General features: G+C 43.7%; 3 protein-coding genes across 3 annotated transcripts in view; 1 reads left to right on the top strand and 2 right to left on the bottom strand.

The window, feature by feature from the left end:
- Positions 1 to 2,624, bottom strand: part of LOC122333418 — a 5,437-nt gene extending 2,813 nt beyond the window's left edge. Inside the window, exons 1-5 of the mRNA XM_043231017.1 lie at positions 2,185 to 2,624; positions 1,392 to 1,736; positions 965 to 1,315; positions 277 to 375; positions 60 to 140 (exon numbers count right to left, since the gene is read on the bottom strand). Of these exons, the coding sequence (XP_043086952.1) occupies positions 60 to 140; positions 277 to 375; positions 965 to 1,315; positions 1,392 to 1,736; positions 2,185 to 2,236 (928 nt within the window). The 5' untranslated portion in view covers positions 2,237 to 2,624. The remainder of the gene's footprint in view (positions 1 to 59; positions 141 to 276; positions 376 to 964; positions 1,316 to 1,391; positions 1,737 to 2,184) is intronic.
- Positions 1 to 17,180, bottom strand: part of LOC122341572 (tripartite motif-containing protein 16-like) — a 341,738-nt gene that overhangs the window by 109,347 nt on the left and 215,211 nt on the right. The gene's annotated exons all lie outside the window — the stretch shown is intronic.
- Positions 3,827 to 16,730, top strand: LOC122341565 (fas-binding factor 1 homolog). Its single transcript, XM_043235019.1, is given in 31 exon segments — positions 3,827 to 4,286; positions 4,532 to 4,559; positions 4,640 to 4,690; positions 4,770 to 4,845; positions 5,014 to 5,074; positions 5,825 to 5,875; positions 5,960 to 6,062; positions 6,135 to 6,212; positions 6,311 to 6,352; positions 6,432 to 6,545; positions 6,644 to 6,764; positions 7,931 to 8,076; positions 8,155 to 8,251; positions 9,171 to 9,539; positions 9,617 to 9,688; positions 9,778 to 9,839; positions 10,496 to 10,690; positions 10,816 to 10,916; positions 10,998 to 11,117; positions 11,197 to 11,297; positions 12,272 to 12,478; positions 12,565 to 12,672; positions 12,744 to 12,942; positions 12,945 to 13,070; positions 13,150 to 13,272; positions 13,425 to 13,610; positions 13,691 to 13,867; positions 13,943 to 14,080; positions 15,243 to 15,327; positions 15,400 to 15,503; positions 16,539 to 16,730. Coding segments are annotated over 31 exon segments (3,525 nt in total). The 5' UTR covers positions 3,827 to 4,283; the 3' UTR covers positions 16,620 to 16,730.

Here is a 17,180-nt window from a genome sequence, read left to right as displayed (position 1 = left end):
AGGAATAGCAAAACTACAAAACTATATTTTTATTTTATGAACTTGATTTTAGTCCTCACCTTCAATAACACCCCAGAACAGAAAGGCAAAAAACATAAAAAGGTTGGGTACACAGCCAACAGACGTCTGAAGAAACAGGTCTGCAAGCAGAAATGCATTGGAGTCAGAGATGCTGTTTGAATGCTCGTTTTAGTCCGTGCTGAAGACCTCCAGTCGTTTAAAGCGATAGCCCTACTAATAAATGAAGAAATGAGAGCGGCATCCGTGCAAGCGTACTTGTGTTTGGTGCGGTGCGGTTTAGATACAGCAGGAGCAGAGCAGATCCTGATGCAGCGATGCAGAGGAACAACACAACTCCGTGTAGAACCGAGAAACCTGCGACACACACACACACACACACACACACACACATCAGTGTTTCACTCAGGCCTGTTAAAGGAAAACCACTGCACAACATTCTCTGCGTAATGATGCATGAAGGGAAACGGCGACGGCTAATTCGTACAAATTCATACGGTTTTTCTGAAATCGTACGCGTTTTCTGAATTCTTATGAAAAAGCAGAAAAGCGCGAGCGGTTTTGGGGGGGGGTGGACATTCAGGGGAGACTTTTGTATCTTAATAGTCTTAATATCTCTTTGAGTTCGACGCTTCAGTCTTTAGTCACCCCCAAAGGGGGGAAATCGCATCACGTGACCCCATTAAATGTTCATAAGGATTGTACGGTCAAGAAATTAATAATCATGCAAAGTGACCACTAGCATAAAATGCAACTTTTTTTTAGGCAAGCTTCTTAAATTTGTTTGATGGAGTCTAAAAAGAGTCAGAAAGGCTCGCTTGAGAACATGCAGGGCATCAGGTTATTACTATCCAGCAAATCGTCTCGATTCAAATAGGATTGAGCATGCATCGACAAAGTCATTTGTTTAGCTTTATGCGTCACTGCTTGCTGTTTTCTCGCTCACCCAGTTGCTCCAGTACCGAAGTCGCGTTGGCTGAAAAGTTCCCAGCATGCACCTGACACGCGTACACCCCTTTATCCTCAGTTCTGACGCTCTTCAGCCTGAGAGAGAAGTTGCCTTTGGGGATTTCCTCAGGGAAGAAGTGAGCTCTGTCTCTGTACCGCTCGTCTGCAGGAACCATTTCATTCTTCGCGAAAACCAGAACCTGGATGATTTCGTTTTTAGCCGCTTTCCTCCAGGCAACCTCGTCGATCTCCTCCGGCCTGATGTGAGAGTCTACAGAGCAGTTCAGAGTCACGTCCTCACCCGCAGACGCGGACACGGGATGATTAGACCCTGACACCTTCAAATGCTCTGGGAGAACGCACAACGAAATCAAACATGAGTGAAATTCATCAAAAAATGTTGGCCAGGACTCATTTCCACTCACCAACCGCTTTAATTTCAACCAGAGTCTCCTCGGATTCCTGCTCGGTGTAAACCTTGCATCTGTAGAAGCCCTTATCTTCGGCTCTCACGTGATCCAGATGGACGGAGTAGTTCCCACGCTCCATTTCATCAGTGAAGAAACAAACTCTATCGCGATAATCCTGATACTGGGCTTCTGGACGGCTCTCATAATCTTGGTACACGTGCACTAAAGTATTGGCATCTGTCCGAACCCAAATCACCTTCAGTCCTTTCAAAGGTAAGGGTTCGTCAACATAACAGGGCAGAACCACTGAAGATCCCAGAGGAACAACCAGAGGACCGGAAGGACCCGTCACTAAGAACCCTAAAAACAAAACACAAGGGAAAGGTTGCTTTCCAAGCCTTTATGGCGGTCTCTGATATGATTGTAACATTGGGATATAATATGATAAAGTCATTATTCGCCCACGTCCTTATATGAATGCTTGGCAAGACTGTAAATAGATATATTTATAATAAATTTAGATATATATTTAAAAAGAAAAAACGTATTTTAATGCAAGAATCCTATTTTATAGTCTAACTTACAAACACTCTTGCATCGAACAGGAAGTGCACTGGAGATCTGATCATTCATATAAACTGATTTTATATATATATATATATATATATATATATATATATATATATATATATATATATATATATATATATATATATATATGCATTGAGTTACGAATGCGGAAACAAAAGGTCTTATGTACTTAAAGCCTACCTGAAAAGTCAATTATTGTCAATCACGCTGTACTTACCTTCACTGATCATAAACAGCGCTGCCACAGACATGCATTTTTGTAAAGACATGTTGAAATACAAAATCCCACCACTTTTGCCAAATCCCAAAGCACTGCTTTTCTACCGCAAGTGAAGACGTCGAGACGTGGCGTGAAGTATTCGCCTTCACTTTCGCTTCAGGTGTTTTTAGGAAGGGGAAGAGTGAAAGCAAGGAGCGTTTTGATGAAATGTGATCAAAAGACACGTTATAGTTTAACTTTTAGCCTCAGAAAGCCTCCCGAAGAAAGCAAAAAGGCTATCTTCAGACACCGCTAATCCTGTTGTCTGTTAGCAAATACGCTATTCATTTTGTAATATATGAAGATATTGTGCATTTATTTCCCCATTGCTTTTCTTTAATTCTCTTTCTCGATATGATTTCGTCGACTTTGAAATAGACACAACAAAAGAAATGAATAGAACTTGATAATATTTCACTTCGTGTTCACAACTCCGTATTGTTTTCTGATAAACAAAATTCAATCATCAGGTTTTATATTCATGAGTCAAGGATCATTCAAAGGAAACAATAACGTAACCCCTTTCAAATATGATGCGAAATACGCTCATAAAACAATATGTTGTATATAAAGCCTGTGTGTTAATTGTACGCTTTAAACTATAACATTGCCTTGTGCTTGTATGTGATGGACTTAAATTTGATGCATCTAAAGCCCTCTTTACATGTGAAAACATCAAAAGTAGGTCAAAAAAGTCATCACATCATTGGTAAGCAGCAGGAGAAGGGTTTGGGTTGATATAAGTTTCATTATTGCAAGAACAAAAGACAAAAAAAAAACAAAAAAACAAAACGTGCTTGCAGACCCAATGTATGTAAAATCTGCTAAACCTGTTATTAGGTCTAAAAAAACACACCTGCTTTTACAAAAGAGCTGCAGTGAGACATGAGCATGAGCTATTTATCAAATAAAGCTCAGACACTGCGTAAAACAAAGAGTTATTGTATAATGGTGGTGATCCGAGAGTGCAGAAAGCTTTTTCCCCTCATCATGTATGAAACCAACTTGACAAACTTCAGACATGCTAGGATTAAAGGTTCATCTAAAAACACAAAAACAACGTCTATGTAGATAAGCTATTATATGGAATAATCAACCTAAAAATATACAAAGGACATTTTTAAAGCAACAAACAGCTTCAGCAACTTGTTGAGAAAACGTGAACAACTTAAAATGTCTTTTTTTTTTTTTGTATTTTTTTACAGTGTATTTATCAGAGCTGAATCAAGTTTGTGATATATATTCACTAGTCACCCAGGGCTTGAATACTAAAAGCAGATGAGGCAGAATTTCACAATAATTCTTTTTTTTTTTTTTTTTTAGTATTTAATCAAACAAAAAAGAATAGGCCTAATGAGTTCACTAGTGGTAGTCAAAACTCACACCAGATATTTCAAAATACCAGACACTAGCTAGTGACTGATGTAAAGGCAAAACAAAGACTTAAAAAAGCCTACTTCTATAAATAAACGTTTCTCTAACCCATAAGGAGAAACTCGGCTCCAATAGCCTAAGTGAAAGCTGTCACTGCTCGAAAGTCAAACCTTTAAATACTATAAAACACTCTTGCGCGCTTAAAAGCGGTGGACTTCATTACCCACAATGCCTTATTGTAAACAGGAAGTGCGTCACGGAATTTCAAACCCGTAGAGTCCCGTACAGCTCGTACCAAATCACCTCAGCGTTTGGGAATTACGCGAATAAATATTATTTTACTTATTACTATTTCTCTTGATCTAGAAGGCGACTTCGCGCGTGGGCCCCGCTCGCAGAGACGCGCGATCTTTGACTGTGAGGAACTTGATTCATTCACGCTAACGCTCTTCCAGATCCGAGGCATCTGAGGATTGAGAAGCGATATCAAATTCTGTCCGTGTCCACATCACCCAGACAGAACCGGAACCGGATCCAGCAGCAGAAGTGCGTCTCAAACGGGTCCAGAGCGGGACTTCAGTGATAGTCAGCTGATCTTTTGAAGACGCCGCACTGGTTTCCATTGGCAACGGGCACGCGCACGGATTTCATCGTAAACACTCGGTTTCTTCTGGGGATCAGACATGGTAAAAAAAAAAAAAAAAAAGTTTTGTTATATTATATATATATATATATATTAGTATAATTATTATATATATGTCATTATGAATCAGTGCACGTTGTTACAAATAGAGACTTTATTATGTGGTGTAAAAATGTGGTGTACAGTGCATTATTAACATACAGCAAACTACATAAACATTCATGTGCTGATTGCAATATTATCAGAAGAGATGCACGAAAGGTGTTTAACTGACTCCATGTTTTGCAGACTTCGAAACAGAAGAAGGGGCTTCGAAGTGAGTTTTGGTTCAGCTCCGTTTCTTTTACGTTTAATGGCTGTATTATATGAGCTGTAATATTTCCATCTTTCTCCCAGGCTCTATAGATGACGTGTTGGGAGATCTGCTGGGCGATGGCGAGGATGAAGGTATGATTCACCCATGCAGTCGCAGTGCTATTTAACGTGCTGCACCCCGGGGTCAAAGGTAAGCGTTTGTGGTCCGCAGGTCCGGTGAAGCCGCGCTCACCTGCAGCTCTGTCCAGCAGACCCACGGCCGTCCTCGCGTCCCGCGGCGGGAAGAGGTGAGAGCTGCATCTCGCAGACCACTGCTCGCCTTCGTCCAGGCGGTTTGGGTGAAGCGCTTGTGCTTGAGCTGCAGCTCATCAGCGAGAACGCAGGAAAGCGACGCAATACACACGAGGCACGGGTAGAGTAAACACCCCATAAAGCTGCTCTCTCTTTGCGCTCAGGTCGCTTCTGGACGACGATTTCTTCAGTAAACTGGCCGAAGAGGCCGAGAAAGACGACGAGGTGAGGCACGCGCTCACAAAAAAAGCCCAACACTTTTAATTGTTAAATACGTTCAATTAAGTTAGGTTCAAATTTGGAAAAAATGCATTTAAAAAAACACATAGCATACTAAAGTACTGTAGAATTAAAATAAACCAAAATAAAAAACAGGCTATTTGTGTCTGTGAAACTCACTGTTCATTAAGACTCGTATATTAATTTAGCTCATGTTTCAATAATTTGAAGAATCTCAGAGCTATCACTTCTTTTAGTATTATATCTATTATAGTTTTATAATATTAGAATACCACTACTATTGTAGTATGCCAATCCTGAATTAGTTTTTATATTTTTTTTTTTATTAGTAATAATATAATTTTATGATTAATAATAATAATAATATAATTTTAGTTGTCAGTTTAATTTAGCTTTAATTTCACAATTATTTTATAAATTATATTATGCAAAATTATATGCAAAATATGTCTGTGCTGCTGAATTGTTTTTATTTCAGTTCAGTTTCAGTTATTATTTTAGTATATTAAGTTAAGCTAAATGCTAATGAGAAATGTTGCCTCAGCAGCTAGGTACAATAAAACCATCCGAAGCTTTTAACAATTTAATATTTCACTTATTAAACTGTTTGCTTTCGGTCGCTTTTGTGCGGTTTTAGTTTACAGTGTGGGTACTGAGCTGAAAACGAAGCACCTAAATGCTTGCGTCTCTTCGGCGATGTCGTAACCGTGTCTGTTTTGAATTTGCTCGCCTCAGGGCTCTGACGTGTCTGAGGCCGATCCCGCCGCTCTGCTGGACAGCATGAAGGTAAACCAAAGGGCTTTCCGATTGGCTGAAATATGAGAGACGCCATCCACCTCGTCGCAATTATCGCGATTTCGCTCATTCCAGGACATGGATGACATGGACGCGGATCTCTTCAGCTCCAAGAAGAAGCCGAGCTCAGCTCCTGCTCAGAAGAACGAGCCCAAAAGAGCAGAAACCGCTAAAGCGGGTGCGTTTCGGGGGGTTCAACAAACTATTTCGATTCTCGGAGAGCCGTTTTTGAAATGTTTCTTTGACGCAGACGCCGCTCCCGAGGAGAAGAAGCCCAGTTCGGCTCCGGCCGCCGCAGCGAGAACGTACAAGAAGTTCAGCTTTCTGGGTAAGCGCCCTCAAAATAACCCTTTTTTGACGTCAAACGTGAGGTTCTTGAATGATTTCCTCCCCGTTTGCTTCATTTTCACGCCGCATGTGCTTCAGACGACGAAGGTGGAGGTCTCGGTCCTCCTCTTGCTGGCGAAGGTATCGAAACGCAGGATGAGCTTACAGCAAACCTTTGTGAAGGCCTGAAGTTAAACGGCCTGTGCTTTGTGTTTCACAGATAAAGGGGACGAACCGTTGGATGATTTACTGGATGACCTGGAACCCAAGCAGAAGACGGCTAAGAAAACCGAGCCGCCGTCCTCTTCCTCGCCGGCCTCTCCTCAGAAAACTGGTGACGACTCGAAGATCTGCGTCGCTGTAGCAGAAGATGACCCCCCCTGGCAGCAGCTCGGTGACGCCTCTCTTGTGTTTGGTGTGTTTTTTAAACAGCTGCCGTGAAGAAGAGGGACGACCTGACGTTCGACGACGACGAAGACGACCTGATGGACGCTCTGGGCTTCGGAGAAACGCGCAAAACGCAAGAAAGCGGAAAGGCGCCGAAGAAAGACGGGTAACGCGTGTCTGAAAACCTGAGCTCTGTCTCGTTTAGAACATCAGGAGCAATGCGAGAGGGCTAAAAATAAACCCTGTTGTGATGCGTTCAGATCCGGGACATAACCGTAAAACTATTCAAAGCTGGTTTTCAAACAATGCGAAAAAAAGTGCCAGACAAATAATTCAGACTTCAGTTTTATCATTTACTTATATGTTTTGTGTATTTATAAATTATTATTATTGGTCAGAGAAAATTAATTGTTTTTCTCTATATGAGTTAGGTTGTCCTTAATATTATTATGTTATTAATATTATATAAATTATAAGTAAATTGTTTCATTGTAGTCTTAAAACTTTGCTAAAGGGAACATTTTAAGACTTGTGTGGCTTGATGTAACGTAAATTATGTCCCTTACTGAAATATGTAGAAGAAAACCCATAACTGGTTTGTGTTTTCACATTGTTTTCTACATATTTTGGACATATTTGGCGCCATAACTCTGATGACGTAAAATGGTTGCGCATTTTGAGCCATATAACTGAGAAAATAAAATACTGATATGGTGAGCGCAGCAAATGAAAGCGTTTACAGGACGCGATGGATATGAGCACAGGCTTGAACCGATGCCCTGGATACCGAGGGAGATGTGCGATGAGTGTGGGTATGTTTACATCCTAAAGCCTTTCTTGTCTCATCTCTTTTGGTAGCTGGGGTCTACCGAGAGTCGAAGCCATCAGAGCCGAAGTGGAGAGGACAACGAAACGGGCTTTTTTTTAGTCTACAGACATCTTTGTCCGACTCTAATCGCTAGTAAAATGGCTTGGAAAGTCACACGTCGCTTCTCTTGTTGCCCTTCGACAATTACAACCAAAAAACGACACTATAGCATCAGGATGGTTTATTCTGAGCTGGGTTGGAGTAAAAAGCTGCAGTAGCTCACCGAGGGAACCATTCAATGACGTTATAAAATAATGGCGGCCCCCTATAGTCCATATGTCCTTTGGTTTAAATAGCATACACCCTTTATGGATTTCTATTGCATATTTCACTAAGAGACGTCATTTACGTTATATTAAGCTATAAATGTCTCACCGCCCCTTTAACGTTAATCCCAAATCTTCTACAAATGCACTTGAAAAAGAAGTAAATGTAAAAGTTGTTTCTGAATCTCTGCCCATCAGCGATCCTCCTCAGAGAGCCCGTACGCGACTGGATGAGATCCTGGGCCGAGGGACGTCCCCCCGTCTGCTGGAGAGACCCGTCACGGGAGAGAAGAAGGACGCGCCGCAGCCCGAGAAACAGACGGAGAAGAGCGCAGCGGGGAAAGGTGAGACTTAGCGAGTGCGCGAAATGAAGCGAAGCAGGTGAGATCGGCCAAGGAGCTCTAACCCCGTGCTCTCCGCAGCCTCTCTGGTGGACGACGAGGACTTCGCGTTCGGCTCCTATCAGCCCACCGTGGGCTCGACTCCAGAGGGCCGCCAGTCCCGCAGACAGTCTGTCAGGTCAGAGGTCACACAGACAAGATGTGCCACGCATGGACTAATAATATGTACTGAAAAATGGCAAAATGCAATCTTTCTAAAACGATTTAATGGTAACACAGTGATATTTTACAGAATATTTAGTCTAGGTGTACTAAAATACTCAAAAAAACAGCCCAAAATAGTAATAACAATGCTATTTGTAGATTGTATCCTAATAATAACATTAATAATGTGGAAATTAATAATTAATAAAGGTATTAACGCATTAACTTTTCTACTGTATTAATGTAAAAATAAATCGAATGCTTACATTTGATTTTACTTGCATTTTAATACATTTGTTTAAATTAAAATCAGTTGGAACAATAAAAAATTACCATATTGCTTTAATAATTAACAACAGATTTATTTGTTATATTTTTAGTAACAAAATGCAGCTTTCTAAAATTATTTCACGTCTGCTCTGTCTACACAAACACGTTCAAACACATTTACTTAAAATATTCAAAAATACATCATGATTATATAATAAATTAATTATATCATATATAAATAATATTGTGCAAATAATAACAAAAGTGCCATTGTCCCTGCATTTAAAAAATACCTATGAATGATAATACTATTATTAGATTCTGTCCTAATAATGCAGTAAGATCTTAAATAATTAAAAGGCAATACATTTACCACAATGTGTGTAATACATAAGATTATATTTTTCATTAATGCAATGCATGATGTCAATTTAAGGCATTTGATTTGATCTGTTAATACAGGGTGTCGAAAAAATGGATTCTTTTACAAATTATTAGCTCAAAATCTAAAAATGCAAGGCAAGCAGATTTACCATTGTTGTTTGTTCTGCGTCGTTTATGCAACTATGCATTTATATAACTATAATTTCATAAAAGTGAAGTATTGCTCTGTATGTTGTCAGATTCTCGACTGAAGACGTGAGCGTTCACTCGCCCGAACACAAGCCCAAACCCTCGGCGCGCGCCGCCCGGCCCAGATCTGACTGGCTTGGCCTGAAGCAAGACGAAGAAGAGCTAAAGATGAAGGAGGAGCCCAGACAATCAGCATCAGAGACCCTGAAGCCCCCGGCGTCACCCTCCACAGCGGCCCGAAAAGAGACGCCCGCTTCTCCTAAAACCACCTCCAAACCAGTGAAGAGAGACGAGGACGAGGAAGACGACTGGCTCGCTGGAGCGCTGAGCCGCAAGAAAACACAGTCTGTGAGCCAATCAGAGGACAGGAAGCAGGAAGCGTCGTCAGGGCTGGGGGAGGAAGTGGACGCGTTTGTCAGGTGAGCGTTTTTAACGAACGAGGGCTGGGAACTGATCGGGATGCGATGAGATTTCTCAACGTGTGACGTGTTTGCAGCTCCAAATCAAATGTGCCTTCAGTCCCACGAAGACGACAGGAAGAGTCTCCCGTCCCAAACACAGAGCCCAGGTACAGATACAGACACGATCAGTGCTGGAAATACGGTCGTGTGTTTTACACTGGACTAAATGAAGTGTGTGTGTGTGTGTGTTTTCCAGCAGAGAGTCCACTGGCGTCTACATCCAGAGCACCGCCAGCTCAGAAGCTCAACACAAACCTGGTACAGAGAAACACAGCGCTGTTCAATATCTTATAGTTTATACAGCTTAAAATCGAGATTTTCATTCCGGAAAAAGTCAAGGAATTTCTAGAGTGAAAATAACATCACAAAGCACAACAATTCTACATTTTAAAAAAATGTGCATAACCCAGCAGTTGATAGTAGCCACTGACGTCCATAGTATTTGGTTTGGTTGGATTTTTATCCACTTAATCCATGTTAGATTTAAATGCCTTAGCAAACTTCCTACAGGGGCCTCAAGAAGACTTGAAATGTTTTAAAAGATGACAAAAAGTGATCAAATATGCTACAAAAGATTTTTTATCAATAATTAAATGTTTTGGGTTTTTTTGCTTTTGAAGAATCGCTCCCACTAATAACCTAATTTTAAAAAGTTTGAATACCTTTTTTTTTTTAATTATCTTTTTTAATTGATTGAATTTTTATTTACTAGATTGCAAATGACTGCTTAAGTCATAGGGTTTACAAATACTGTTTTGGAGTCAAAGTTCACAAACTTTCACAAAAGAAATCTGTTAAAGTTACCGGAAATCATAATAGCTCTCTGCCTAGTTTTTTTAGTTAGTCTCCTCTTAGCAAACACCATTCCAGCATCGGCCCCTCAGCCCGTCTTCACCGGTTCTGTCCCGTTTCAGGACTCAATCAGACCCTCTCGTCACAGTCCAGAGAGCCTAAGCCACGGCCCTTTAACTCATCCAGCAGCACACAACCCAAACCACACGCTCAGGACCCCAGAGCACCCTCAGGACGGGACGTCCAGACAGAGACGCTCCCCTCAAGCCCCTCCCAGGGGTGGCGTGTGCCTGCTCTAGCGCCCCCTGCGGTGTGGAGTAGGTGCTACTAGTGTAGAGCAGGATATAATCGTCAAGCTCATGAAAACAAACAGAAATATGAAGGAAATAAAATAGTAAGTTATAGTCTGCATAAAGATATATTCAAACAGCTGTTGTTTCAGTGTTTCCACAGAAGTCTCCTGCAGAGGGCGCTGTACCTGTGACCCAAACACACACACCTCTGTCTGCAGACAGTCTACAGCAGCTTCTCATACAACAACAGGTAACACACACACACAGATATAAACTTGCTTTAGCGCTTATTCATGTAGACTAATGAAGGTGTGTGTGTGTGTGTGTGTAGCTGGCTCAGTCTCAGCTGTGGGGTCTGAGCGGCTCTCTGGACTCACAGAGACTCCGAGACACGGACCATCAGCACGACGTGACGTCACTGCAGAAGCGCATCATCCAGCTGGAGGGACAGGTACGGTGACCTCAGACCGATTGTTCAAGAGACTCCAGTTTAAATGCAGGAACTGAGATCTTCAAGCGTCTGTGTTCAGGTGAGGAGCTTACAGCTGGAGAGAGACCAGAATCAGATGCTGTTAGAGAGCGTTCAGCAGAGACACAGACAAGACACTGAGCTCATGGAGAACATGCACAGGTAACACACACACACAGAGGTAACACACACACAGAGGTAACACTCATTCTTCTATCTTACACATCCACACAGACATCAACACAAGTAACACACTAACACACATCTCTTTCTCCGACACAGACATCAACAAAAGTAACACACTCATTCTTCACACTATCTCATACACATCCACAGGTAACAGACTCTCTCACACACACAGGTTACACACACACACACAGAGGTAACAAAAGTTTCAAAAGCATATACAGAGATAACAATCAAAAACTTTCTTTCTCTCACACACACAGAAGTAACACATACTTACAAGTAACTTAGGTAGCACACAGTGGCAGGGTAACACATGACAAACACACAGGTGACAAACACAGGTAGCATAACAGGAGAAACACACAAACACAGAGGTAACACACATGCAACTTACAAGGGTAACACACGGGCAGCATTAACGCACAGGTAACACACACCGAGTTAACATACAGGCAACATGTAACACAGAGGGTAACATACTGGTAACACAGACACACAGAGGTAACATACAGGTAACACACACCGAGTTAACATACAGGCAACATGTAACACACAGGCAGTGGTAACATATAGGTAACGCACACCGAGGTAGCATACAGGCTACATATAACACACAAAAGGTAAAACTCAGGCAGCGGTAATGTCCGGGTAACACGCACACACAAATGTAACACACAGGCAACACACACACACACACACACACAGAGGTAACATGTAACACAGAGGTAACACACGGGCAGCAGGAACATAGATGTAACACTCAGGTAAAACATGGTAAAAGGTAAAAACATGATATTTCACCGGGATAATCCCACCAAAAACAAGCATCTTACCTCCCCGCATACGACACCCTCTGGGATAGTTTTGAGTAGCAGTTGGACATGTTTTGTTGTGAAAACCAGCTTATAAGAGTGTCATATGGCATGGTGCGTGTGGTGTCGTCTCAGAGCGCGTGTGAAGCTGCTGGAGGAATCGTCGGCTCAGCGGGAGCTGCGCTCGCGGCAGGAGAACGAGGACCTGGCGGAGAGACTGGCTGCGGTCGCGCGTCTGGCGGAGCAGGAGAGAGCAGAGATGCAGGCTCAGCAGCAGCGCAGACTCACGCAGTGTCAGCAGGACAGAGACAGAGAGGTGGAGAGACTCAGAGACCTGCAGAGGTGAGGCGCACACCAAACACACAAAAAGTTCTCTGAAGGTGATGAAGGTTACAGAAAAGTGCCCGTTTTATTAAATTGCGTCGCAGGAAGTCCATCCTGGAGATGAAGAGAGATCATGAAGAGCAGATCCAGCGTCTGAAGAAACTGAAGGACGAGGAGATCGATGCAGTGACCAGCGCCACGTCTCAGACCAGGTCCTGCACGTCACAGATGAGACGTCCCTCAGCGGTTTGAGCCGGATCTCACGCAGCGTCTCTGTGCGCAGGTCTCTGACGGTGGTCATCGAGCAGATGGAGCAGTTCTCCCGCAGGCTGGGCGATCTCTCGTCTCGGGTGGAGAGTTCACACGAAAACACGGCGCAGGGGCTGGAGGTCGGAGCCAGACAGAGAGACGAGCAGCTCCGAGGTACAGACACAAACACGGACACCTCCAGATCGGCGCAGAGCGGATCTGAACCTGTCCTACGCTCTCAGTCCTGCAGGAGCGCTTGAGTCAGCAGCAGCGCGAGATGGCCGAAGAGAGGTCACGGCTCAAAGAGGTCATCGCCAAGATGGACACGCAGCTGGCCGAGCAGCAGAGACAGCTGGAGAAGGTCAGGAAACCACGGGACGCGTTTCGTCTGAACATGGAAACGTGGAGTGATTTTTTTTTAAATAGGTTTGTGTTTTCAGGAGCGCTGGAGGGTCACGTCAGAACAGGCCAAAGCCGAATCCTCCCTGCGAGGACTGGAGGAGGAGAGACGCACCATGATGCAGCAGTTCAGCATGGAGAGAGATGAGCTGGAGAGGGCAAAGGTCAGATGCAAATCGACACGGCATTGCTCATTAAATATAATTTCAATTACAAATCCCACTGAAATCCAACGATTTGGCCTACAACAAGATCATTTACATTAACAAGATCACACATCTGTGTGTGTGTGTGTGTGTGTGTGTGTGTGTGTTAGAGCGCTCTTCTGGAGGAGCAGCAGTCCGTCATGCAGCACTGTGCTGAAGAGCGCAGGAAGCTGGCGGCCGAGTGGAGCCGCTTTCACACGCAGGAGAAAGTGCGTCAGGAGCGCGTGGAGAGAGAGGCCAGCCGCGCCATGGAGAGAGACGCACACAGAGAGGGCTCCATCTTCAGCATGGCGCAGGTCAACACCACCACCAGCTCATATCTGAACCTACATGAAGATAGGTGCTAATGGTGACATTTTTCTTATGTGATGCTCAGGAGCAGGCGGACCTGAAGCTGCGCGCCGGAGAGCTGAAACAGAAGGAGGAAGCGCTGCAGAGAGACAGAGACGGTCTGGAGAAACTGAGACAGGAGCTGGACGCTGAGAAAGAGCGACTGAGCACCGCCGCGCTGAGGCTCAAGACACGAGCGCAGGAGGTGGAGGGGTTCAGTAAGGTACATCGCTACAGCAGATCGCTACAGTGTGTGTGTGTGTGTGTGGTGTGAGGCTGAAGCTTTCTTGTCTCGCAGCTTGCCTCCGAGCGCTTCGAGGAGGGAGAGAGAGCTCTCAGAGAGGCCAGACAGGTGGAGGCCGAACATCAGACGCGCCTGCGCAACATCCACACGCAGATGGAGAGACTGAGACAACAGGAGCACAACCTACAACAGGTCTCTCACACACACACACACCACTGCCCACAATCACTGACACATCACCACATTTAAAACAAACATTTGGCCGTGGTTCTGAAAATGAACCCACACTGTTTATGAGGAGGGTGTGGACAAGTCATAGCTTTGTATGATACTTTGTAGAGCTGTCAAATCATTGAGAGAGAGAGAGAGAGAGAGAGACAGAGAGAGAGAGAGAGAGAGAGACAGAGAGAGAGAGAGAGAGAGAGAGAGAGACAGAGAGAGAGACAGAGAGAGAGAGAGAGACAGAGAGACAGAGAGAGAGAGAGAGACAGAGAGAGAGAGAGAGAGAGAGAGAGAGAGAGAGACAGAGAGAGAGAGAGAGAGAGAGAGAGAGAGAGAGAGAGAGAGAGAGAGAGAGAGAGAGAGAGAGAGAGAGAGAGAGAGAGAGAGAGAGAGAGAGAGAGAGAGACAGAGAGAGAGAGAGAGAGAGACAGAGAGAGAGAGAGAGAGAGAGAGAGAGAGAGAGAGAGAGAGAGAGAGAGAGAGAGAGAGAGAGAGAGAGAGAGAGAGAGAGAGAGAGACAGAGAGAGAGAGAGAGAGAGAGAGAGAGAGAGAGAGAGAGAGAGAGAGAGAGAGAGACAGAGAGAGAGAGAGAGACACAGAGAGAGAGAGAGAGAGAGAGAGAGAGAGAGAGAGAGAGAGAGAGAGAGAGAGAGAGACAGAGAGAGAGAGAGAGAGAGAGAGAGAGAGAGAGAGAGAGAGAGAGAGAGAGAGAGAGAGAGACAGAGAGAGAGAGACAGAGAGAGAGAGACAGAGAGAGACAGAGAGAGAGAGAGAGAGAGAGAGAGAGAGAGAGAGAGAGAGAGAGAGAGACAGAGAGAGAGAGAGACAGAGAGAGACAGAGACAGACAGAGAGAGAGACAGAGAGAGAGAGACAGAGAGAGAGACAGAGAGAGAGAGAGAGACAGAGAGAGAGACAGAGAGAGAGACAGAGAGAGAGAGACAGAGAGAGAGACAGAGAGAGAGAGAGAGACACAGAGAGAGTATTCTAATAGTTTAGAATAACCATAATGGACCATTTGAATATTATTGATTCAGATACACTGCTGATACATTAAGACTTCCCTAAAACACTACCCGGTGTAGCAAGCAGCTGAACTAGTGATCATCTGTACCTGAACATGTGTGTCCTCAGGAGCGTCTGAGGAGGACGGATCACCACAGAGACACGGAGCGACTGAGACACACTCCTCCCGTCCACCCGGCGCCTCTCATCACAGGTAACCCGTTGATTCAGACTCAGGCGTTCAGCGCGTGCCGCAGGCGCTCACCTGTGTGTGTGTGTGTGTCAGACTTCTCTCCAGCGTTAGCCAGCACACACCTGACGGCCGCAGTGACCCCGCTGCCCCCTGAGCTCCACGCCCGCCTCGCCCTCATCAAACACACGGCCGAGAAGGTACACACACACACACACACACTCCATCCGCTAGACGACCTCCACACACTACAGAGGTTTAACACGCTCAACTAAAAACACTCAAGGGGTTTTTTTTAGTGGCCAAAATATTAATAAATGCTATAAAGAAAAATCACAAAAGTCGTAACGTTTACGAAAAATTTCAGCTTTGCAAGCACAGCTGGAAAAAGAATGCAATAATGAATAATTAAAAAGGTATCAGCATGTGAGCAATCCTCACTTAAACACCAAAAGCCAAGCTTCTGTGAAGAATCTGAATGCAATAATTCAGCAGAAATAAACCCCAAAATGCATTCCAATAAATAAACGGGCCTACGTGAAAGATCTCACTGTATTTCCTGTTGATGTTAAAGCCAACGATAAGCAGCCTGCATGTGAATAGAAGAGACATAAATGATTGATTCAAGCTAAATATTCATTGTATAAATGCCAAGGAAAGAAATGTTAGCGGACCACTCCAGTGGAAAGATTTAAATGACTTAGCCTACCAAAAAAATAAAATAAACATTCCAATATGCATTGGCAAAAGAAAAAACTAATGTAAAATACATAACCCTAACATATAAACTGCAAAATAAGCTCATATTCAATGTATGAACATTATCATGAAGGGCAATGGTAAACTAAATACAGTCAGTATAAGAGAATAAGTTAACGCTGTGGTCAGTCCAGTTAAACAGCGTTTTCAAACCACTTCAATGTAAAGTGTAGTCAATTAAAGCAGGGGTAACAAAAAAAAGCCGAGCAGAATCAATGCTGCTTTCACAGAGGCAGACAATTACAGCACACTTATCAATGAGTGAATTAAGTCCTTAACCAAAGTGAGTTTAGGAAAGCTGCACAAAACCGTAACCAAGCTGTAAGGACATTAACCGATGACCGTTTGTGACTTAAGAGAGACCATTCATTTTTGACTAAAGTTTAACCCGCTAGATGAAGCATACTATTAAAGCCCACATTAGTTGCAGTTCAACTTCCCACATGGTGACGCCGTTTCTGTGCCCTTCTCCACAGGACAGAGACTTCCTGCAGGAGGAGCAGTACTTCCTGGACACTCTGAAGAAAACCTCGTACAACTCCGCCGTGAACACATGACCACGAGAGACGGGGGTGGTTTTGATACGCTTTATTTAATAAACACGTAAAACAAAGCCGTTCTGTGTCCTGGCCTCAATCTCCAGCATTCAGAGCCACGATGGAGCGCATCTGCAAAGAGAGAAATGTTAAGAGTCACTCACGTTTGGTGAGGGTTTAAAGCATTCATATATTTTATTATAAGACAAGAAAAGCCTCAGTTTACAAAAAAATTCAGCATTTTTTTCTTAGACAGGGATAACGTTCATCACAGGCTTGAATCGGGTCTGAACGCGGGTCAGATTCTCTTCAAGAGACTCCTCTGACCCTGGATTTATAATAAAACACTACTTTTACGTACAGCTCGGCATCAGGCGAAACAAGGCCCTTCATGGGAGTCTCCATCTGTACAGAGAAAAAAAAAAAACAGCGTTAGGCTACAGAAACATTCACCTGAGGAGATTAAAGGAGAGTAAAGAGGTTCGGGAGACCCACCTGATCAGTGCAGAGTCAGCGTTTCGACGCAGTGGTCACCTGTAGAGAGAAAGACAGACACGTGATCAGAGACGAGTCCCCACAAGA

Source organism: Puntigrus tetrazona, chromosome 3 (genome assembly GCF_018831695.1).
Source record: "Puntigrus tetrazona isolate hp1 chromosome 3, ASM1883169v1, whole genome shotgun sequence".
Classification (NCBI taxonomy): Eukaryota; Metazoa; Chordata; class Actinopteri; order Cypriniformes; family Cyprinidae; genus Puntigrus; species Puntigrus tetrazona.
Note: the sequence above shows the minus strand (reverse complement) of the source record. Positions and strands in the feature narration are given on the sequence as shown.